The sequence below is a fragment of the Sabethes cyaneus genome, chromosome 2 (genome assembly GCF_943734655.1).
Source record: "Sabethes cyaneus chromosome 2, idSabCyanKW18_F2, whole genome shotgun sequence".
NCBI classification, from domain to species: domain Eukaryota; kingdom Metazoa; phylum Arthropoda; class Insecta; order Diptera; family Culicidae; genus Sabethes; species Sabethes cyaneus.
This window is the reverse complement of record NC_071354.1, coordinates 77489247-77509426: the sequence shown is the minus strand read 5'-3', so window position 1 is coordinate 77509426 and position 20180 is coordinate 77489247. Positions and strand designations below refer to the sequence as shown.

General features: G+C 38.2%; 1 protein-coding gene across 1 annotated transcript in view; it reads right to left on the bottom strand.

Annotated features, from left to right (window-relative positions):
• Window positions 1-247: 247 nt before the first annotated feature.
• The window catches only part of LOC128735613 (muscarinic acetylcholine receptor DM1), a 60928-nt gene continuing 40995 nt past the window's right edge, over window positions 248-20180 (bottom strand). The window contains exons 2-4 of the mRNA XM_053830096.1: window positions 1558-1735; window positions 1332-1468; window positions 248-1052 (exon numbers count right to left, since the gene is read on the bottom strand). Of these exons, the coding sequence (XP_053686071.1) occupies window positions 248-1052; window positions 1332-1468; window positions 1558-1735 (1120 nt within the window). The remainder of the gene's footprint in view (window positions 1053-1331; window positions 1469-1557; window positions 1736-20180) is intronic.

The following is a 20180-nucleotide window of genomic DNA, read 5'->3' as shown; positions in this document are numbered from 1 at the left end:
ACGGGGGTCTGCCTCCAGAGCCAGACCTGCGGATGTTCCGAATCATTGATCGATGAGAATTTTTCACTTTTTACAACGTTAAATGGAAAACGAAAAAAAAAGTCGGAATGGATGCACAATGAACAATATTCAATTACATCACGTTTACGTCTGCGAAACCCCTGCCGAACGAGCAAGCACTTTTCCACTTCTTCTAACTTTTAAAAACTACTCACCGAGGCGCACCGAAAGCACGAACCAAGCAAATCTAATTATAAACGCCTCGCGTCATTGCTTCCCGGTTTCGGGTGTGCCACTTACACGTCAGTATCCTCACGTAGGTTCGCCGGAAGGAAGCGTTGCAGAGTGCGTAGCACACCGGATTGATGGTCGAATTAATGTAGCAGAGGGCGTAGAAAAAATCCCACAATTCCTGCGGTATACACTTGGTGCAGGCCGTCAGCGGTTTCAGCAGTACCAGGATATTGTACGGTGTCCACGTGATGATAAAGCTAAGCAAGATGGCCGACAGCGTTTTGGCCGCTTTGGTTTCCTGCCGCTTTTCCTGAGATTTCTTTTTCTTCTTCACCTGGCGGGCCGTCTGCTGCAAGTTGGCCTGATGTATTTGCTGTTGCTTCGATAGTGGTTTCGGAATAATTTTCGTCGTCAGTGGAAGCCGTATATCCGTCGTGGCTGTCGATTGTCTTCTTCCTATCGGGAGGATGTAATCCGAATCGCGGGATGGTAAGGGCCGCCTTGGAGGAACCGTCATCGACATCGGTACGTCATCTTGGATCATTTTAATCGATGGCGCCCGCTCATCGCCGGACCCACCTTCCGGCGGTAAACGTATCAAAATAGTGTACACAGAATCTTGGCTCACTGATCGCGAGCCTAGTCGATTGCTGTTGGGTAGTGAGCGTGAATCTCTTGGTCCATGAATATCCTGTAGATGCGACATTGGCGGCAAAATCGGTCGCATCGGCGTCGGGGAGATGTCCGGAATCATACTGACCACATTGCCCCGACCCGTCGTCGCGTACGGGTCTCGAATGACATTCAACGATGTACATCTGGTGAAATGGAGAAGAATCATATTAATGTTACAATACCGATCAAAGACTATCGGGACGTATTGTTGGCCATCTATTAAAAATAAATATCTACTCATTCAAAATGGAAAGATTCACATAAAACGACCATTCATTAATCCATCGATTTTCAACTTAGGACAATAAAAAACACTCAATTTGAAAGTAAAGAAGCAAGTTCCGTCCCGCACGGGTTCACGGGTAATCTACCTGGTGACTGAGCTTGGTAAGGGAGTTTCTATGGATACAGGTGTTGCATACCCTAGATCCGACGGTTCCTCGACTTCGTACCCATAGTCATCGGAATCATCTCGGCCCGAATGCCACCACGCGATGCACCACTCTTTTATGCCACCGAAGAATGACGTCGGTTTCCTCGGTAGTCCATTGGTCGTAATCTGAAATTAAATCCGTTCGATTAGTTTCGGTACCAAGCCGGTACCGCTCCGCCAGCGATTATAGTTAAAATGAAGCTTTCTACACTTACACTAGAGCGCCGTGAAAGTATCCCGTGACCGTAACCCGAGTCCGATATGACGGCATTGGTCATGTAAACACTCTCCGCGTCAGCCGACGATTCACTCCGGGGCCTCCGCCAACCGTCCGATTCGGCGCTGGCCAATTGTGCTATCGCACCCGAATGATTAACCGCCGTGTTTTCGTCACTGAAAACCGGAGAAAAAGCAGATCGTTAACATTTATGAGGAAAAAAACAACGATGAGGAAAAAATAATGACAGCAATGGTAAACAACAACAAGACTGAAAATGAGGTTCAGAAATATTGATAACAAAGATTAGTTTAGGCAGTCTAATCGTAGACAGAGAGCCAAACGTAGTCGATTTTTAACATTCTTATATTTGACAGTCAGTGTTTTTGATGTGCTTTATCGATCCCAATCTTGTAACCCTCATACAGGTTCGCGTCGCAAGAAAAAAGGAAGATTTTGAACGATAATACCACCTCTTCCAATTCTTAATAGACTTCGATGGTTCGCAGACCATTTGGTTCATAAAATACCCAACAATTTTGTAGTGTAAAAACTTTCAAGTTCAAATTATCCCTATCGCGCTCGCTGATCAGACTTTTTTCTCTCTCTGGGTTATCTCGTTTTATATTTTTATGCAAGTCGAAAAGCGGACAGTGTAAAAACACGTGTTCCGGAGTTTGCTCAGCTACCGCACAGTGGTCCGAAAATCAAAAAAGTTGGCAGAAACCCCATATTGCAAGTATTTTTAATTGATCAAATAACTCAAAAGTGTTCTTCTACATACCCATATGAGCTTAAATCCCAGTTTTGGTTATTAATTTCTTAGTTTGCTAAAAGCTAGGGCCTTCTGAACATGTTGAATAAGGTTAAAGCCGGTAAAATCATGTCAAAAACACGCATGGTTGTTTCCTATCGATATGACATATTTAAATAATGACATATTTGGTTGAAACCCACCTATTTCAATATTATTTAAATATTATTGGTTCACCAAGTCTCGCTGAATTATGATAAAAATAAGGACGAACATCTAAACTCTTTCGAATAGACGGTCGTAACTTATGGACCCCGTCGAGTTCCGCTGTCACATTATTTACGGATTGCCTACGAATGGCCGAATCACAAAAAGCCGAAACACAAATGGCCGAATGTCATATTCGGCCAAAAATATTCACGGCCTTCAACCTGCAAAAACGTTGGGTACATGCTGACCTTACTCGCTGTCGCTCGTTCGGACTTAACTAAAGAATAATCCCTATAATCCCTACTAGTCAGTAAATCTAGGAAAATGCATGCACCTAAATAGAACTGGTTTCTGCAGGGGGGCTGCTCCCCGCAGTGACCGGCGCTTCCGGCGCTTCCGGCGCACATTCGCGGCCTACGGCAGTCTCTCCCTGAATCGTCTAGGAAACATTTGCTACTAATTCGTTAAATAGGTCTCGCACCTTATAATGAACGAAGTTCATTTGCGCTTAGGGAAACAAAGAACTATCAATCATCTATACTCTACAGTAAACAGTTGTGTTGCTTATTTTGTTTTTTTTTTTTTGTTTAATTAAAGTTATTGGTTAGCTAGTTGCGAATTCTTGTTTTTATTTAATAGTTATTTAGGTATTCCGAAAAAATTCGGCCTTTCGTGATTCGGCCATTCGTGGTTCGGCTATTCGTGATTCGGCCTTCTGTGACTGTTGTTGAAATTCGGCCATTCGTGATTCGACCATTTGTGCTTCGGCCATTCGGTACCAGCCCTTATTTACAGGTATACTTGTAAGGAAACGATTGAGCCTAAATTTGGCTTCAACTTTCTGCAATTAACATAGTTAAGAGTAATTGATTTTTTATAACGAATAATCCTTGCATTGGTTTCAATATATGATAGTAGGCATTGATTATTTTGCTAGTCCAGGATATCGTGGAAATTGTATTGTATTGTATTGTATTGTATTGTATTGTATTGTATTGTATTGTATTGTATTGTATTGTATTGTATTGTATTGTATTGTATTGTATTGTATTGTATTGTATTGTATTGTATTGTATTGTATTGTATTGTATTGTATTGTATTGTATTGTATTGTATTGTATTGTATTGTATTGTATTGTATTGTATTGTATTGTATTGTATTGTATTGTATTGTATTGTATTGTATTGTATTGTATTGTATTGTATTGTATTGTATTGTATTGTATTGTATTGTATTGTATTGTATTGTATTGTATTGTATTGTATTGTATTGTATTGTATTGTATTGTATTGTATTGTATTGTATTGTATTGTATTGTATTGTATTGTATTGTATTGTATTGTATTGTATTGTATTGTATTGTATTGTATTGTATTGTATTGTATTGTATTGTATTGTATTGTATTGTATTGTATTGTATTGTATTGTATTGTATTGTATTGTATTGTATTGTATTGTATTGTATTGTATTGTATTGTATTGTATTGTATTGTATTGTATTGTATTGTATTGTATTGTATTGTATTGTATTGTATTGTATTGTATTGTATTGTATTGTATTGTATTGTATTGTATTGTATTGTATTGTATTGTATTGTATTGTATTGTATTGTATTGTATTGTATTGTATTGTATTGTATTGTATTGTATTGTATTGTATTGTATTGTATTGTATTGTATTGTATTGTATTGTATTGTATTGTATTGTATTGTATTGTATTGTATTGTATTGTATTGTATTGTATTGTATTGTATTGTATTGTATTGTATTGTATTGTATTGTATTGTATTGTATTGTATTGTATTGTATTGTATTGTATTGTATTGTATTGTATTGTATTGTATTGTATTGTATTGTATTGTATTGTATTGTATTGTATTGTATTGTATTGTATTGTATTGTATTGTATTGTATTGTATTGTATTGTATTGTATTGTATTGTATTGTATTGTATTGTATTGTATTGTATTGTATTGTATTGTATTGTATTGTATTGTATTGTATTGTATTGTATTGTATTGTATTGTATTGTATTGTATTGTATTGTATTGTATTGTATTGTATTGTATTGTATTGTATTGTATTGTATTGTATTGTATTGTATTGTATTGTATTGTATTGTATTGTATTGTATTGTATTGTATTGTATTGTATTGTATTGTATTGTATTGTATTGTATTGTATTGTATTGTATTGTATTGTATTGTATTGTATTGTATTGTATTGTATTGTATTGTATTGTATTGTATTGTATTGTATTGTATTGTATTGTATTGTATTGTATTGTATTGTATTGTATTGTATTGTATTGTATTGTATTGTATTGTATTGTATTGTATTGTATTGTATTGTATTGTATTGTATTGTATTGTATTGTATTGTATTGTATTGTATTGTATTGTATTGTATTGTATTGTATTGTATTGTATTGTATTGTATTGTATTGTATTGTATTGTATTGTATTGTATTGTATTGTATTGTATTGTATTGTATTGTATTGTATTGTATTGTATTGTATTGTATTGTATTGTATTGTATTGTATTGTATTGTATTGTATTGTATTGTATTGTATTGTATTGTATTGTATTGTATTGTATTGTATTGTATTGTATTGTATTGTATTGTATTGTATTGTATTGTATTGTATTGTATTGTATTGTATTGTATTGTATTGTATTGTATTGTATTGTATTGTATTGTATTGTATTGTATTGTATTGTATTGTATTGTATTGTATTGTATTGTATTGTATTGTATTGTATTGTATTGTATTGTATTGTATTGTATTGTATTGTATTGTATTGTATTGTATTGTATTGTATTGTATTGTATTGTATTGTATTGTATTGTATTGTATTGTATTGTATTGTATTGTATTGTATTGTATTGTATTGTATTGTATTGTATTGTATTGTATTGTATTGTATTGTATTGTATTGTATTGTATTGTATTGTATTGTATTGTATTGTATTGTATTGTATTGTATTGTATTGTATTGTATTGTATTGTATTGTATTGTATTGTATTGTATTGTATTGTATTGTATTGTATTGTATTGTATTGTATTGTATTGTATTGTATTGTATTGTATTGTATTGTATTGTATTGTATTGTATTGTATTGTATTGTATTGTATTGTATTGTATTGTATTGTATTGTATTGTATTGTATTGTATTGTATTGTATTGTATTGTATTGTATTGTATTGTATTGTATTGTATTGTATTGTATTGTATTGTATTGTATTGTATTGTATTGTATTGTATTGTATTGTATTGTATTGTATTGTATTGTATTGTATTGTATTGTATTGTATTGTATTGTATTGTATTGTATTGTATTGTATTGTATTGTATTGTATTGTATTGTATTGTATTGTATTGTATTGTATTGTATTGTATTGTATTGTATTGTATTGTATTGTATTGTATTGTATTGTATTGTATTGTATTGTATTGTATTGTATTGTATTGTATTGTATTGTATTGTATTGTATTGTATTGTATTGTATTGTATTGTATTGTATTGTATTGTATTGTATTGTATTGTATTGTATTGTATTGTATTGTATTGTATTGTATTGTATTGTATTGTATTGTACTGTATTGTATTCTATTGTATATTGGTCGATTCATCTGGCAATTGACATTACCTACATGAAAAATTAAATCTAAAACTAAGTCTAATGCAGCATCCTGGACCTTGTTATTCTTCTACTGAAAACACGTGAGGTAACATTTCCGAAGTCAAATAAGTCTTCGACTAGCGTGGAGGTGCGAGTGCATGACGTCAGTGGTTCATAAAATCCGTTCATGGTCCGATGGAATCTAATTGTCAGTAGACTCGATAAACGAAGCTGTCTACGTGAAGCTCTAAAATCAATTCGAGACAATAAAACCGGGGCTCATTATTGAGAAGCTTGGCTACAAAAGTCGCTTGTTGATTCTTCCGACGACTCTCTAGCGTATCTAAGTCTAAAAGCTGACAACGGTCTTTGTAGTGGGGAAGATTATTAGGTAGACGCCACGGTAAATATCTTAGAGCGATACGGACAAATCTTCGTTGCGTTGCAATGCGGATCTTTAAAGTCACGAGCGATTTTTGTGATGAATCCCAGTTGCTGCGAAGCTCTTGAATTGACAGCAGTATTTTGTTGGTTGAACGTGAGCTTGTTATCCAACAAAACTCCTAGATCATTAATCTGATCGACGCGTTCTAGAGCAACTCCGTTTATCGAATAGTCAAATAAATCAAATCGAATAGTCAAATGCAACGATGAAATGATATAGCAACACATTTGGTAATGCTTATTGTTAGCTTGTTTCTGTTACACCAATCAGCGAAGATGTCCAGCAGTGTTTGAAATCGGCGGCAATCGACAACAGATTTCACAACTAGATAGATCTTTAGATCATCGGCATATACCAGTACGCATCCAGAGCACAGCAGAATAGCAATATCGTTAAAGTGCAAGGCGAAAAACAAAGGCCCCAAGTTACTACCTTGTGGGACACCAGAAGTATTACAAAATTCACATGAAATTGTCGAATTCAGCTTGAAACGCAAAGTACGGTCTGTAAGATATGAGCTCAACCACGAAGTCAGTCTATCAGAAACACCCGGTTTAGAGAGCTTGTGCTAGAGTATTTGATGATCTACTGTGTCGAACGCGGTCGTAATATCTGTGATACACAGCATCGATTTGCGTTCCGGCATCCATTTGTGAGATGCAGGTACTGGTGAATTCAATCAAGTTAGTCGACACAGAACGACCCGGCATAAAGCCATGCTGGTCAACTGAAATATAGTTTTTGGTGCTGTTCAGGATTACACTATTGACGATGATTTCAAAAAGCTTTGATCCAGCAGAAAGACTTGTAATGCCTCTGTAGTTCCTTACGTCTCGCTTTCCTCCCTTCTTGAATACGGGAAACATCTAGAACTGTTTCCACATCGTCTGATGCCAACATTTCCACCTCTTCGAGAAACTCACCTACCGCTGTTAGGGTGATATCGTCGGCGAAGCCTGTGATCTCGACCCCAGTAGGCAGCTCGAGCCTCAACCGAGAATCGAGCCCAGCGGAACACCCGCTGTCACTTTGTGCATCTTCGCCGCCGTGTTATATACTAAGGTCCGGTTCTCGAAGTAGCTTTTAAACAACATGCATAGATGGTCCGATACCCACATCCTATGCAGCGCTAACGGGAAATAGTGCTGTTAAAAACGTTTTGATATCAATCGTGTCTATGGCACATTACCTGTCGCCTCGCCTCTTCTGTCTCATAGAATTCTCGGCACTCTCTATGACGGACTTGATGGCATCGACAGTGGACTTCCCCTTGCGGCATTCAAACTGCGTCCTCGGCAGCGGGGTATCATTTGTCACAACGGGCGTTAGCCTGTTTGGGATTACCTGCTCTAGTAACTTGCCTAACGTGTCAAGTACAATCGGCCTGTACGACGAAGGATCCCCTCATGGTTTCCTCGGCTTCGGTAGCAGTTGTCTGAAAATTCGCATACTTTTAGGCAGTTCTGAAGCATCTCTCCAAACATATCAAGATATGCTTAGATCGCCACATTCAATGCCTCGTGAATCCCGTTAAGACCGGGCGCTGTCTTCATTGGCCGCTCTAAGCTCAACCACAGGCACTTCGACATCCGCATTGGTTCGGGCTCTCTACATATGCATTCTCGCTCTGTGGCATCTGGAGCGGAAGAAGCCGATGGGTTCTATCCCAAACGTTCGACAGCCACTAACTTGGTGAAATACTGCTCAACCTGCTTGCTGAACATGAGTGCTGGCTGGTTCTCAAATTGATGCAGTATATACCGATCTGAAAGCGGCTTTCAAACGAGTTGATCATGGAATTCTTCTAGCAAAACTCAAGAAACTAGGAATCCCGCCTGCTCTTGTGGAATGGTTCCGATCTTACCTGACGAACCGCACTCTTTGTGTGAAAATCGGATTGCAACTTTCAGCACAGTTTACAAATACCTCAGGAGTACCGCAAGGTAGCAACTTAGGACCACTGCTTTTTACGTTGTTCATCAGTGATATCCCAAGTAACAATAAAAGTTTTATTACACTCTTATGATAGTTTTTATGACCAAAATTGGTCATAAATACTATGATGAGCGTGCAATAAAACTCAAATTGTTACTTGGGATATCGCTGCTGCTTCCGGATGGTTGCCGAAAGTTCTATGCAGATGACGTGAAAATATTCAAAGTCGTTCGAAATAGGCTGGATTGCGATGAGCTTCAGCAGCTCGTTTAGGTTTTTCATAACTGGTATTCGCAAAATTTTCTGACCGTCAGCATCCAAAAGTGTTGCGTCATCTCCTTTCATCGGATAAAAAAGTCACGCAGGTGCGTGACCTAGGAGTTTCTCTAGATGATGCGCTTTCGTTTAGAGTGCACTACAGTGAAATCATTACGAAAGCTAACCGACAGCTTGGTTTTATTTTTAAAATAGCCAATGAGTTCCGGGATCCGTTGTGGCTTAAGTCGTTATACTACTCTTTAGTGCGACCGATACTCGAAACCAGTACTGTTGTTTGGTGTCCGTACCAGAGTACCTGGATTGCTAGACTAGAATCGGTGCAACGAAAATTCGTTCGTTTTGCTCTGAGATTCCTGAGTGATCTCTTGCAGCTACCAACTTACAGTGATCGCTGTCAACTTCTGGGTATGCAAACACTGGAACAAAGAAGATTCATTGCCCATGCTGTGTTCATCGAAAAAGTATTAATCAGCGAAATCGACTCCCCGGAAATACTGCATTGTTTGAATATATACGCTCATGTTAGATCACTCAGACCACGACTTTTCCTGCACGTACCGCAACGCAATAACACCTAAGGACAACACGCCCCCATTTGCTTCATGTCATCTAGCTTCAACTCTGTTGCGGATCTATTCGATTTTAATTTGACGAGTACTGCCTTTAAAGAGCAACTTTGGCGTAGATAGTTTTCATCCAGTGTTATATCTTTATTATATTCATTAAGACCACAAATAGGTTAGATGAAATTTTTTAAATAATAAACTAACTAGTTTACTAATCTCACTGTACAAAACCCGTCGGGGTCATCGTCAGGCTACAACGAGTTTTCAGCCAAGTGTCAGCTGAGTTTGACTTTCACCTAACTCGTACACAAAACTAAGTTTCATACATAAAAATTATCATAAACTTTGTTTCTTGCTGTGTTATACAATATGATGCGTAGCAAAGAAAAAATAAAGAAGAAATCCTTATTCGGTTTTCTAGCAGCAAACGTATTGTAAACAGTTTGCCCCAATTATGCCACAGCATCTAGTAGAGAGAAAATTATATCGTAAACGAATAACTTGTACCGCAATTAATAAATTATTAGTAGGATTAAACTTGTCAGTTCCAGGCGGACAAAAAAGTGATTTTAGAAACGCTTATTGCACAGAATTTTCAAGCAACATCATTTTTTTGTACTATTACTCAAGTGTTCAGGATATTCACAATTTACCATGCGCCTCCATTGAGTCACATTCCCATACAAATTTCAAGGGGTAACATTGATCAATTCAGGAAAGTTGGCAGAAGTTGATTATTTCACTTATTCATGCGAATGGTCCTTTCGATCAATGTTAACCCGGTGATCAATGTTAGCCCATTTTACGGTACACGTAAGTATTCTTTCCCTGGATTACAGCGCAATACAGACCAAAGTTGACATTAAAGATATTGTCATCAATTTCTCTTCTACACTTACTAAATTAATAATTAATAATTAAAGATTACCTATATCTATCTACACCGTAATGTCTTTGTTATCTTTTAAGATTCCAGTACAATGTTAGACATAGACATAGAAGTGAAAAACATCCCGCAAAGTGAAACGCCCTAACCGCAATGGTCGAAGAGATAAAAATCTACTAGGAATCCTTCCGCAATTTCGATCTAGTGCTACGAAAACGACAACTGCAATAAATGCCTCATTTCATACCAAAGACTCTCCTCAATCACCGACATCGACACAAATTTCAGCAGGATTAGATGACTGTGTAAAGAGCGCATCTCGAAGCGCATTAGTCCACCCTCAAACGCTGAGCCGTTTGAAGCCTTCTCCTCCTCTGGGGGGCAGTCTCTGTCAAGTGGCGCAATCGTGGCCGTAGTAGTAATTACAATGGCGCTGCTCTTGGTACTGCTTGGTAGCGTCGAAATCCAACCGACCCGACCGATTTCGCAATAGCACAGGAATTTCACCAACCAGCCGCCACGTCTCTGCAGCAGAAGGAAAATGCTAATGGCGGTAATCCCAAAAGTAAATTTCTAAAATGAAGTTCACTGCCATCAATCACTCATTGGGTGTCCTCTTCGCCTCGTTCTCCCAGGGTACATCTCGAATCACCACCGTCCCCGGGCGAAGTGCTTGAAACTGTCCGGAATACAAAGTGAGATGCGACGCTTGGAAAAATTCGATTGAAATTGTTCTCCCCGGCAAGACACGGGGCCCCTTCGGGTCACGGCAAAGGAAATAACGTGAGGGCGAAAAGATGCCAGTGCGATCGCCTGTCGAACGTGAGACAATGTAAATTCCTTCGGCAACAAACCATTTACTTTGGCTTGTTTTGCTTTCGATGCTGTTGTTTTGAGGGGTGAAACGAGCGAATGAACGAACGGGGGCGGCGGGCGGTATTGAACTTAGATATGGAACATATTTCGATAGCATCGAAATTCAACAGGCTTTTAGGGTGATTATAGATTTCTCCGGGGTATTATTCACTTGTTCGAGAAGATCCTACATGTCGGCGTGCTACTCCGTGTGGATGTGAAAATAGCATCGCTAATACAACACACTCACAGAACACCAGAACACAATCTCAAAGGAATCAATTGAAATGTCACGGGATCAGGGAAGTTCCAAAGAATATTTAGTTGTTTTAAATTTCAGCTGAAGTATGAGAAACGACACATTTGGTCATTTTTCACAATTAAGTTCTTCGCAATTTATTTCAACTGTCAGAGATGGCTCATGACAGACGAATTTTAGCTAAACAAGTGACATAATAACTTTTTCGTCTTGCCTTGATTCCACTAGCAAGATATCTGCTTAGCGTTTTTTGACAAAAAAGCAGAAAAATGATTCCTATTATTTTTGTTTCTACCTAGCCTAGCCGCTGTTTGCCGCAGCAGAAGGTTTGGGCACTTGAGACGGCGGCATTTTTCTTGGCACTGATGGAATCAGATAGCTCGAGTTATCCAATTTCTTTCATGCTTTTATCACTGCGCTTATTTCGTAGTCCGACAATCCGTTCATGTGACAATTCAAACATGACGCATTTGAGAATGGTATTTCAGCAAAACGAGAAACTTTACGTGATTATAATTTTAAATACGAAACAAGCAAACCAGAACTTGAATCTTTTCTTCGTCCACGAAGCGATGTTCTAGAAGGCGGTATACTTTCCACGGCAAATACAATATAAAAGAAATATAAACTCGAATTAGTAGTATACGCTCGGTATCACTGTCGTATCTACTTTGCGTCATATTTGCAGAAACCGGTGGTGAATTTTTTATTACCAAGCCATTATAATAAGAAGCTAGTTTAATTCGATGCAAACGGCGAAGAAGGGAAGGTGATTTACCAGTGACATAGGACTGGCGGTTTCAATTTCCGTACTGAAATTAGATATCCTTCTTTTTATTATTGACACAACAGACCGATGACGTGTTATGTTCGATTGAGAACCGTCACGTGACTGTCAAAACAATTCTCCATTAAAGTCAGCGAATCAAATTTTACTCACCAAATCGCGGGTAAAATAGTAAGTAATCGACTTGCTGCCTAGCTTGAAAATAAATTGAAATTGAGTTGAAATTCCCTCAAAGTAACATGATCGTAATTTAACGAGTCAACAGCGGATCGAATTAGGGTTTAATTCTAATTCCCATCGTAGTAAGTAGAGCCACTCTAATTTTCATTATTTTTTGGATGGATTTGCTGAATACTAGAAAAGTTCTTGTGCTGATTTCACTCAAACACACTCACCTTCCGATCCATGCACTATAAATTCACTAAAAAGCGATTATTAAAGCATTTATCGAAATTACGCAGCTGACTTTATTTCTTAAATTCGTCGTACCGTTTTGAAATCCGTCCATAAAAATTTTTCTTCGTCCGAACTAAAAATTCCAACAATGTTTACGAAATTAGCGCGCATGTATTTGTGCAGGACGACATGACAAATGTTATTCTGCAAAAATTTCTGCTGGTCATGCAAATTTTCCCGGCTGTAGAATAACGACAATGCGTTGCGTGAGCTATTTTCATTCTATGAATGACGGGAATTGAAACGATTAGTCGACCTTTTCTTTTTCGTCGCACGAAAAAACGTAGCAAATTTGTCTGCTAGGAATTTTTTGATGAAAAGAAACATTCAAATAGTTCTTAGCTCACTTTGATTGATCGCGTATGATAGTCAACAAACTAAAATATTAGAGAATAATTAATTTAGCATTGTATGTCATAAAACGCGGATATTTTTAATAATTTATGTTGGATATGATGGAAATACCTACGACTACTCTACGACTAATCTTGAATCTTTTGATGCGACTGTCTCATTCACCCGTTTTCGCGGAGAGCTGGCAGCCAAACTCCTGTCACTTTCTCAGTGCCAGCCACTGCTAACTACCGAAATTATATGTAAAAAACACACATTATACATTCAAATAATACCAGTATAAATAGGGGTGCTACATCCTCCCCCTAAGAAAAATTAACAATTCAGTATATGATATTATTTAGAGTCAATTTTAGATTATCTACATTGTTGGTACAGTCGTCAAAATATTCTTGTTTGTTATATTGAAATTCGTTTACTCGCGTACACAACCTGTGCGGAAATCGCTCTCCGTTTTGTAATTTGACGGCCTAAAATGGACACTACTACTTGTTCTTGTTCTACTAGTACTTGATCTTTGTTAAGACACGTATATTCGTCCCAGTCTCGTCCCGTCGAACGAAATAACGCATCCAATAACACATGTAAAACAACCAAACGATTGCTAGTCGAACACCAGTAGCACGAATAAACGCACCGATTGACCGAGAATCGAACAACTAAAAATCTGTACAAAACATCAGTTGAAAAAACAGCAAACTAATGATCCACTTTTGCCCTTTTGCGCAGCCTAAATTCTCTAGCAAAACAACACAAATCCAAACCATTTTCCATTTCCTCTAAATCTATATCTATATCTAATCTTTCTTACCTCAGCAACAACGAAAATTAAATTTTGGCAGTAGATCGCCAATGTGATATTTCATGATTTGCTATCCTGCGCAACTGACTAGAATTACCCGCGAGAAAATAACAGCCAAACTTCTCTCAGAATTTTTAACACGGGATTTGGCAATAGTTTACTGGCGTTTGTCGCAATTTGGAAAGTTTTATTCTGCCCGTCCAGTTAGCTTCGAGGTACGATGCTGCTCTAACAAGCCAGTTGAAATTCACAGGATATAAACAACATACTTTAAAGAGAAATAATACCAAATTTGGTTAATTTCTGCCTTGAAGAAAATGATGATGATAATAATAATCGAAGTATTTTCCAAGAAGATTTTAACAGTTTTTATTTGAAAGCAGATATTGTGAATTTCAATACTGCAGGGTAATAGCTTATATATAAAAATGGATTTCTGTCTGTCTGTCTGTCGGGATGTTCCTTATAGAATCGAAAACTACTGAACCAATCGGCGTGAAAATTTGCATATATAGGTTTATGGGGCCAGGGAAGGTTCCTATGATGGTTAGAAACCCCTCCCCAACTAAGAGAGGGGGGCTCCCATAGAAATGAAACACAAATTTCTGCATAACTCGAGAACTAATCAAGCAAATGGAACAAAATTTGGCATATGAGTGTTTTTGGAGAAAAGAATTTTTTTATGGTAAGTTGAGACCCGTCCCCTCTTTAGAAGGGGAATTATGACTCCTCTCCCCTTTAAGAGGGAGGCTTCAATACAAATGAAATACAAATTTTCTCATAACTCTAGAACTAATCAAGCAAATAGAACAAAATTTGGCATGTGAAGGTTTTTGGAGGCAAGAATTTTTTCTATGGTGAATTAGGACCCCTCCTCACTTTAGGAGGGAGGGGCTCCTAAACAAATGAAATACAAATTTCCTCATTACACGAGAACTAATCAAACAAATGGAACCAAATTTAGCATGTGGGTGTTTTTGTAGGCAGATTTTTTTCGATGGTGAATTGAGACCCCTCCCCTCTTTAGGAGGGGAATTATGGCCCCTCCCTCCTTCAATAGGGGGGTTGGCTCCTATGCAAATGAAATACAAATATCCTCATAATTAGAGAACTAATCAAGCAAATGGAACCATATTTGGCATGTAGGGGTTTTGGAGGCAGGATTTTTTTAATGATGGTTTGAGGAAGGGGGATAAGGACTCTCATACAAATAAAACTGAAATTTTTGCGTAACTCAAAAACTAATCGGACTCGAGAAATTTTAGTATCTTTCATAAAACATTAGTCAATAACAGGACCACCAAAAACTATTAATAGTAACATTAGATGATTCAGCGCGAGGCGGCCACAGACCGCGAGTGTTGCTGGCGACCTATCGTCGGAAGCACCGGCCACTGCGGGGGTAGCCCCCCGTAGAGATCACCTTAAAATAAACCTTAAGGTTTATTTATTTTCCTAGATCTACTGACCTCTATTACTATCAGTTGGATCACCCCAGCGAAATGGTACTTTCTACGAGAAGATTTTCCGTGAAAAGGTACAGCCCGCGTAAGATTTTTCGCGAAATGGTATTCTGCGAAACTTTATATTCCGCCTTATGGTCAACCGGGAATTCGCAAAATGGTATTCAGCGAAATGGTTTGTAATGATGGCGAGTGTTTAAATGCTATCCGCTTTATTTTACCAGGCTAAGCAATGCGGGAAATTGTTTTCTATTGTACTGTGAGAAGAATTTATATATTAAAACACCCATGAAATCCTCAGAAACTTGCAAAACTCGAGATTGTGATAAAGGTCATCCAAGATTCAGGAGGTACAACACAGTTTAATTTGTGGCAATACGAAGTTTGTCGAGTTAGCTAGTCTACTATAAAATAACGTTGTAGCTTTACCCCATAGTTCTGAAAATAAAGTTTTTATATGTAACGAAGTTTTCGTACCTTCTTCACATAAGTCATGCGGTTGAACAGCTCTGGACGTATAATATTTCTTCTATTTTATGCAAAAGCATCCATATGTTTAGATGTTTTATGTGCACCCATTCATCGAAGTGCAACTCTGTATAAAATGAAGATTTGTGCTTCATTCGAACCTGCTTTGCACCAACCAGCAGGGTGGTGGTGAATAATAGCACCACACCACTAAGAAGTATTCTCGGAGGCGAAAGTTTTACTACCAACACTGAGGTGTGGTTGCTCTGGTGATTCGGGACACAAAGTAAACTAGATGGATTGTGTACAGCAGCAGCAGCAGCGGGACGGTGGCTTTCAGGGATCGTACGGTTTGTGAAGACAAAGAATTTGAAATGGCTTGGAAATCCTTCGCCTGATGTTTATTGTTTTTCGTCCCAGCTATAGGTACTGTGAGAATCCGCAACCCGTGCGCTGAGAAAATCCATGGAGACGGCCTCATCTTCATTGTCACTACGTTTCATGAATGCCGTCGGTATGGGGCAATATTCAATTTCTACCATCTGCGGCTACTTTACGACCGGAAATACAGCAACAACGGTTGCCGATGATGATGCTGATGGTGATGGTGATGCTTTGCATAAATTATACCGGATATAGTCTCCCCAGCCATGTTCGGAAGGTAATCCTTGCCGAGGAGGCACTACGTATGAGATAGAAAAAATGACGTCATGTTCTGCCCACGTGCTGTCGGCGATGGCAGAGGCTTCGGAATTGTATCGAAAGAAAACTTCCACCGACCGTTTCAGTTACAGGCCAACAACAGGTGTGCCATCGTTTGCATCCGATCCGGACGGAAAGGTAAACCGGGTATCGATGGAATGAAATGGAATAGAAGTATTGGTAGAAGGATTTTCAAAAGCACTGGGCTTTCTGGCAGGCGATTTGTTTGTTTAATAGAATATGATATGGATGTTAACAGGGTCGTTCACCGATTCCAGTTTAACGATTTCAGATGGTAAACATTTGATCAAACTTGAGTTGTTTCTCAAGCAAAGGTATGGGATTTATTTTATATTAACTTCCCACTCGCTCTAAAGATTTTTTTTCTATATAGCATTTAAGATCAAACATGGGTATTTCAATTTGATTCAAGAGTTCCAAGTTGTAAAACAAATTGAATCTCGGTTTCGTTAAGAATTTCGTAACAAGACAAACTAGGATTATTCTCCGTACAAAAAATGGATTTGTTCCTGCAATAGAATAAAATGTATTCTAATTACGCAACTGAAAAAAAACTGCAGTTGACTTAATCGTATTGAACGAAACAAATATCCGCCCAGTAAACCATTTGATTGATATATCTCGATTGCAACTGACAAATACGACATCATATCTGAACGAAAAAGTTATATTTCATGTCAGATAAGAGCATATATGTACCAAAGTGGAAGCAATATACGTGCGAAAATTTTGACGATTATTTTTAATTCTATCTTGCATTTTATACAGCGGTTTTTATAACACGCAACTTAATACTCCTGAATACATGATTGAAATATAAGTAAATATTGCAATCATCTATACTGCTTTATAATTCACAGTCATGAGTCGTATATGAGGACACGCACGACTGCAAAACAACTTATGGTTCACTTTGTTTTGACATACTCTAATCATTATGCAATTCCAATGTTAAATGGGCATGAAAACGAATTAAAGTGAACTCTCTATTACGATCTTGTGTTATCTCGGCGAGGACAGTATTAGGATGATTTCGGGCTCGAGGCACTAAGCTCAGAACAGCTGTCAGGTTGGTTGCATCATTCTAGTTTAACAATTGAATTAATTAATTTTACACGTCTATTACCATAGCCTTACCGACCGAGCTGAACAGAGCAGAGCATGACAGTTTGCTTTTCCTGAAGCTTGTTTTTTTAATTTGTTCCATGAATACCATTATAATATGTACCATTTTGATTGCTAACAACCGGCATCAAATCGCAGCAGTTCATTGGAATACCAGCATCTCCGGGCATTAATGTATTTTAATGAGAGTCACATTTTCCGTTCTATGGAGCGAATATTAATTGGTAATACATTTTAATTAGCTAACTCATGCAAAATTTCTTCATGGGAGTCTACAAGATTTAGCCATCAAATGTGGTAAGACAAATACTTCAAACAGACCAATTTACAAATCTTTCTACAGATTCTCATATTGCGATTTCTTCGGGTAATCTCGTCAGCCTTTAGCACATGTATTTGAACTATCAAACTTGCATTGTTATCTAGTAGAACTAAACATAAAAAATGTTATTGCCACTGCGGCATTCTGGTGTTTATACCATAGAGGATTTGCCGAGAATGTGCAATGTGTGTGATAAACGACGAAACATATTGTCAAAGGAGCACAAAGAAAAACTGCCATTTTAGCTGAATTTAGCTTCATGTCATTACTCTAAAAGCGTGTTTGAATGGTGTGAGGCTAATTCGGTGCATTTTATCCCCAAGGACATAGGCCCATCGAACTGCACTGAACTACGTCCGATTAAACATTTTTAACTAGGTTGGAGCGATTGAACTCTATGCTAGGAGAAGCTCACGATAGCGTCTGACCCGGAGCTAGAATTAAAAAAACATGGTTTTTTTACATTAAAATCAAGATGGCTGCACTATCACGAAAGTGTGGCCCAAGTAAAGCCCCAAATATAACGACTACTAATTCGATTAAGAACATTTGACCTGTACCCAGGTAAAGAAATAAGGACACAAGGAAATGAAAGCCTAATACCTGGAAGAGCGGATCGCTGAAGTTTGTGGGTAGTGGCTAGGGTTGTCGGAATTGGTTTCGGTTGTATTTCAATAAATGTCTTTATTTTTAAAACTGCCTGAATGCCCTGGTCTCCTACAGTCTCTTCACGAAATTTTTCCTCCATCCCTAAACCGGAACACCGTTGCATAGCGTCATCCTCTTCATCATGTATCACAACATGTATCTGCCACACTTGATCGTTTCCATCCAGGATGTGGAAGAAGCACTTTCGTTGGATACCTCAAAAGGGTCTGACCCTGATAGTTTGCCACCCTAGTTCATTAAACAATTTGCTACGTCCCTCGCTTCGCCAGTGTCAATAATCTTCAATCGATCACTAGATAGTGGCATTTTCCCAACGGTATGGAAAGTTGCATCAATTACCGCAATACACAAGGCGGGAAATATCCACGACATTGAAAACTATCGCGGAATTTTAATTCTAAGTTGTCCCAATAAAGTTCTTGAAAAAATGGCCTACGGTATTGTGATCATGCAGTGTCCCCAATAATTTCCTAACACCAACACGGCTTTTAGAAAAAACGGTCTACAACCACAACTTTGATGGTATTCGTCAACTCGCTGAGTAAGAGTATAGAAAGGAGAAGCCAGGTTGATGCATAATACATTGACTAAGGCATTCAACAAAGTTCCACGCGTACTCGCAGTTGGAAAACTGAGATGCTTGGGCTTACCAAACTGGGCGACACTGTGGATCTAATCTTATCTTACCGAACGCTCCGCTTTTGTCAGTTTCAAGGGTATTAATTCGTATTGTTTCGAGATACCATTTGGCGTGCCCTAAGGGAGCTATCTAGGACCTTTGATATTTTTACTTTTCGTTAATGAGCTGGGTAGCCTTATGAGCTCATCTAAGCTGATGTACGCCGACGACTTAGAGATATTCCATGAAATTAAAACCTGACTTGACTGCTGTACTCTCCAAAGCGATATTGATAGTCTTTCACGATGGTGTCACGAAATGTTGCGTCATATCCTTTAACCAACTACTTGGACCCCTGCGAAACGAATACTCTATCGTGCTGTGTCATATACGCCGAGTGCAGACCATAAAGGACCTGGGCGTTACTATTGATTCCAAAGCCAGATTCAACAAACGAACACATTTCAACGATCACTGCTAAGGCATGAGTCTTACAATCTTGTATCAAACTTAGTTCTTCTTCAATATCGATGCAGACATATTTTCGAAGCAAAAAGCAAAAACCCAAAAATTGGTCGATATCACCGGTTTTGGTACGACCGGTTAGACAGCCCTAGTAGTGGCTAAGTACTGCTCGAGCTGCTAGAATCTGAAAAATTTGGTATTAGGCGGTATGCTGACGATAAAAGGCCGTTTGTTCAATTACAGTACCGTTAATATACACTGCTCACATGAAAATAGACAAGACTACGAGGAGGAAACGTGTTTCGAGCAGCAAAAGGCACCGTACGAGAGCTGTTTGCAATAGAACAACAAGATCACCATCGGGAATATGCCCGGTGTAAGTATACCGGCGATGGAGCTCGCATACCGTGTTCATCGATACCGACGGTAACGATTAGTTTTGGACGCGTTTAAGTGACCCCAGGTTGCAGCCATGTGGGACGTCAGAGCCAATGTTAAACGACGGCTATAAAGTGCCTTCAACACACTTTGGTTATGCAAGTACGAGAG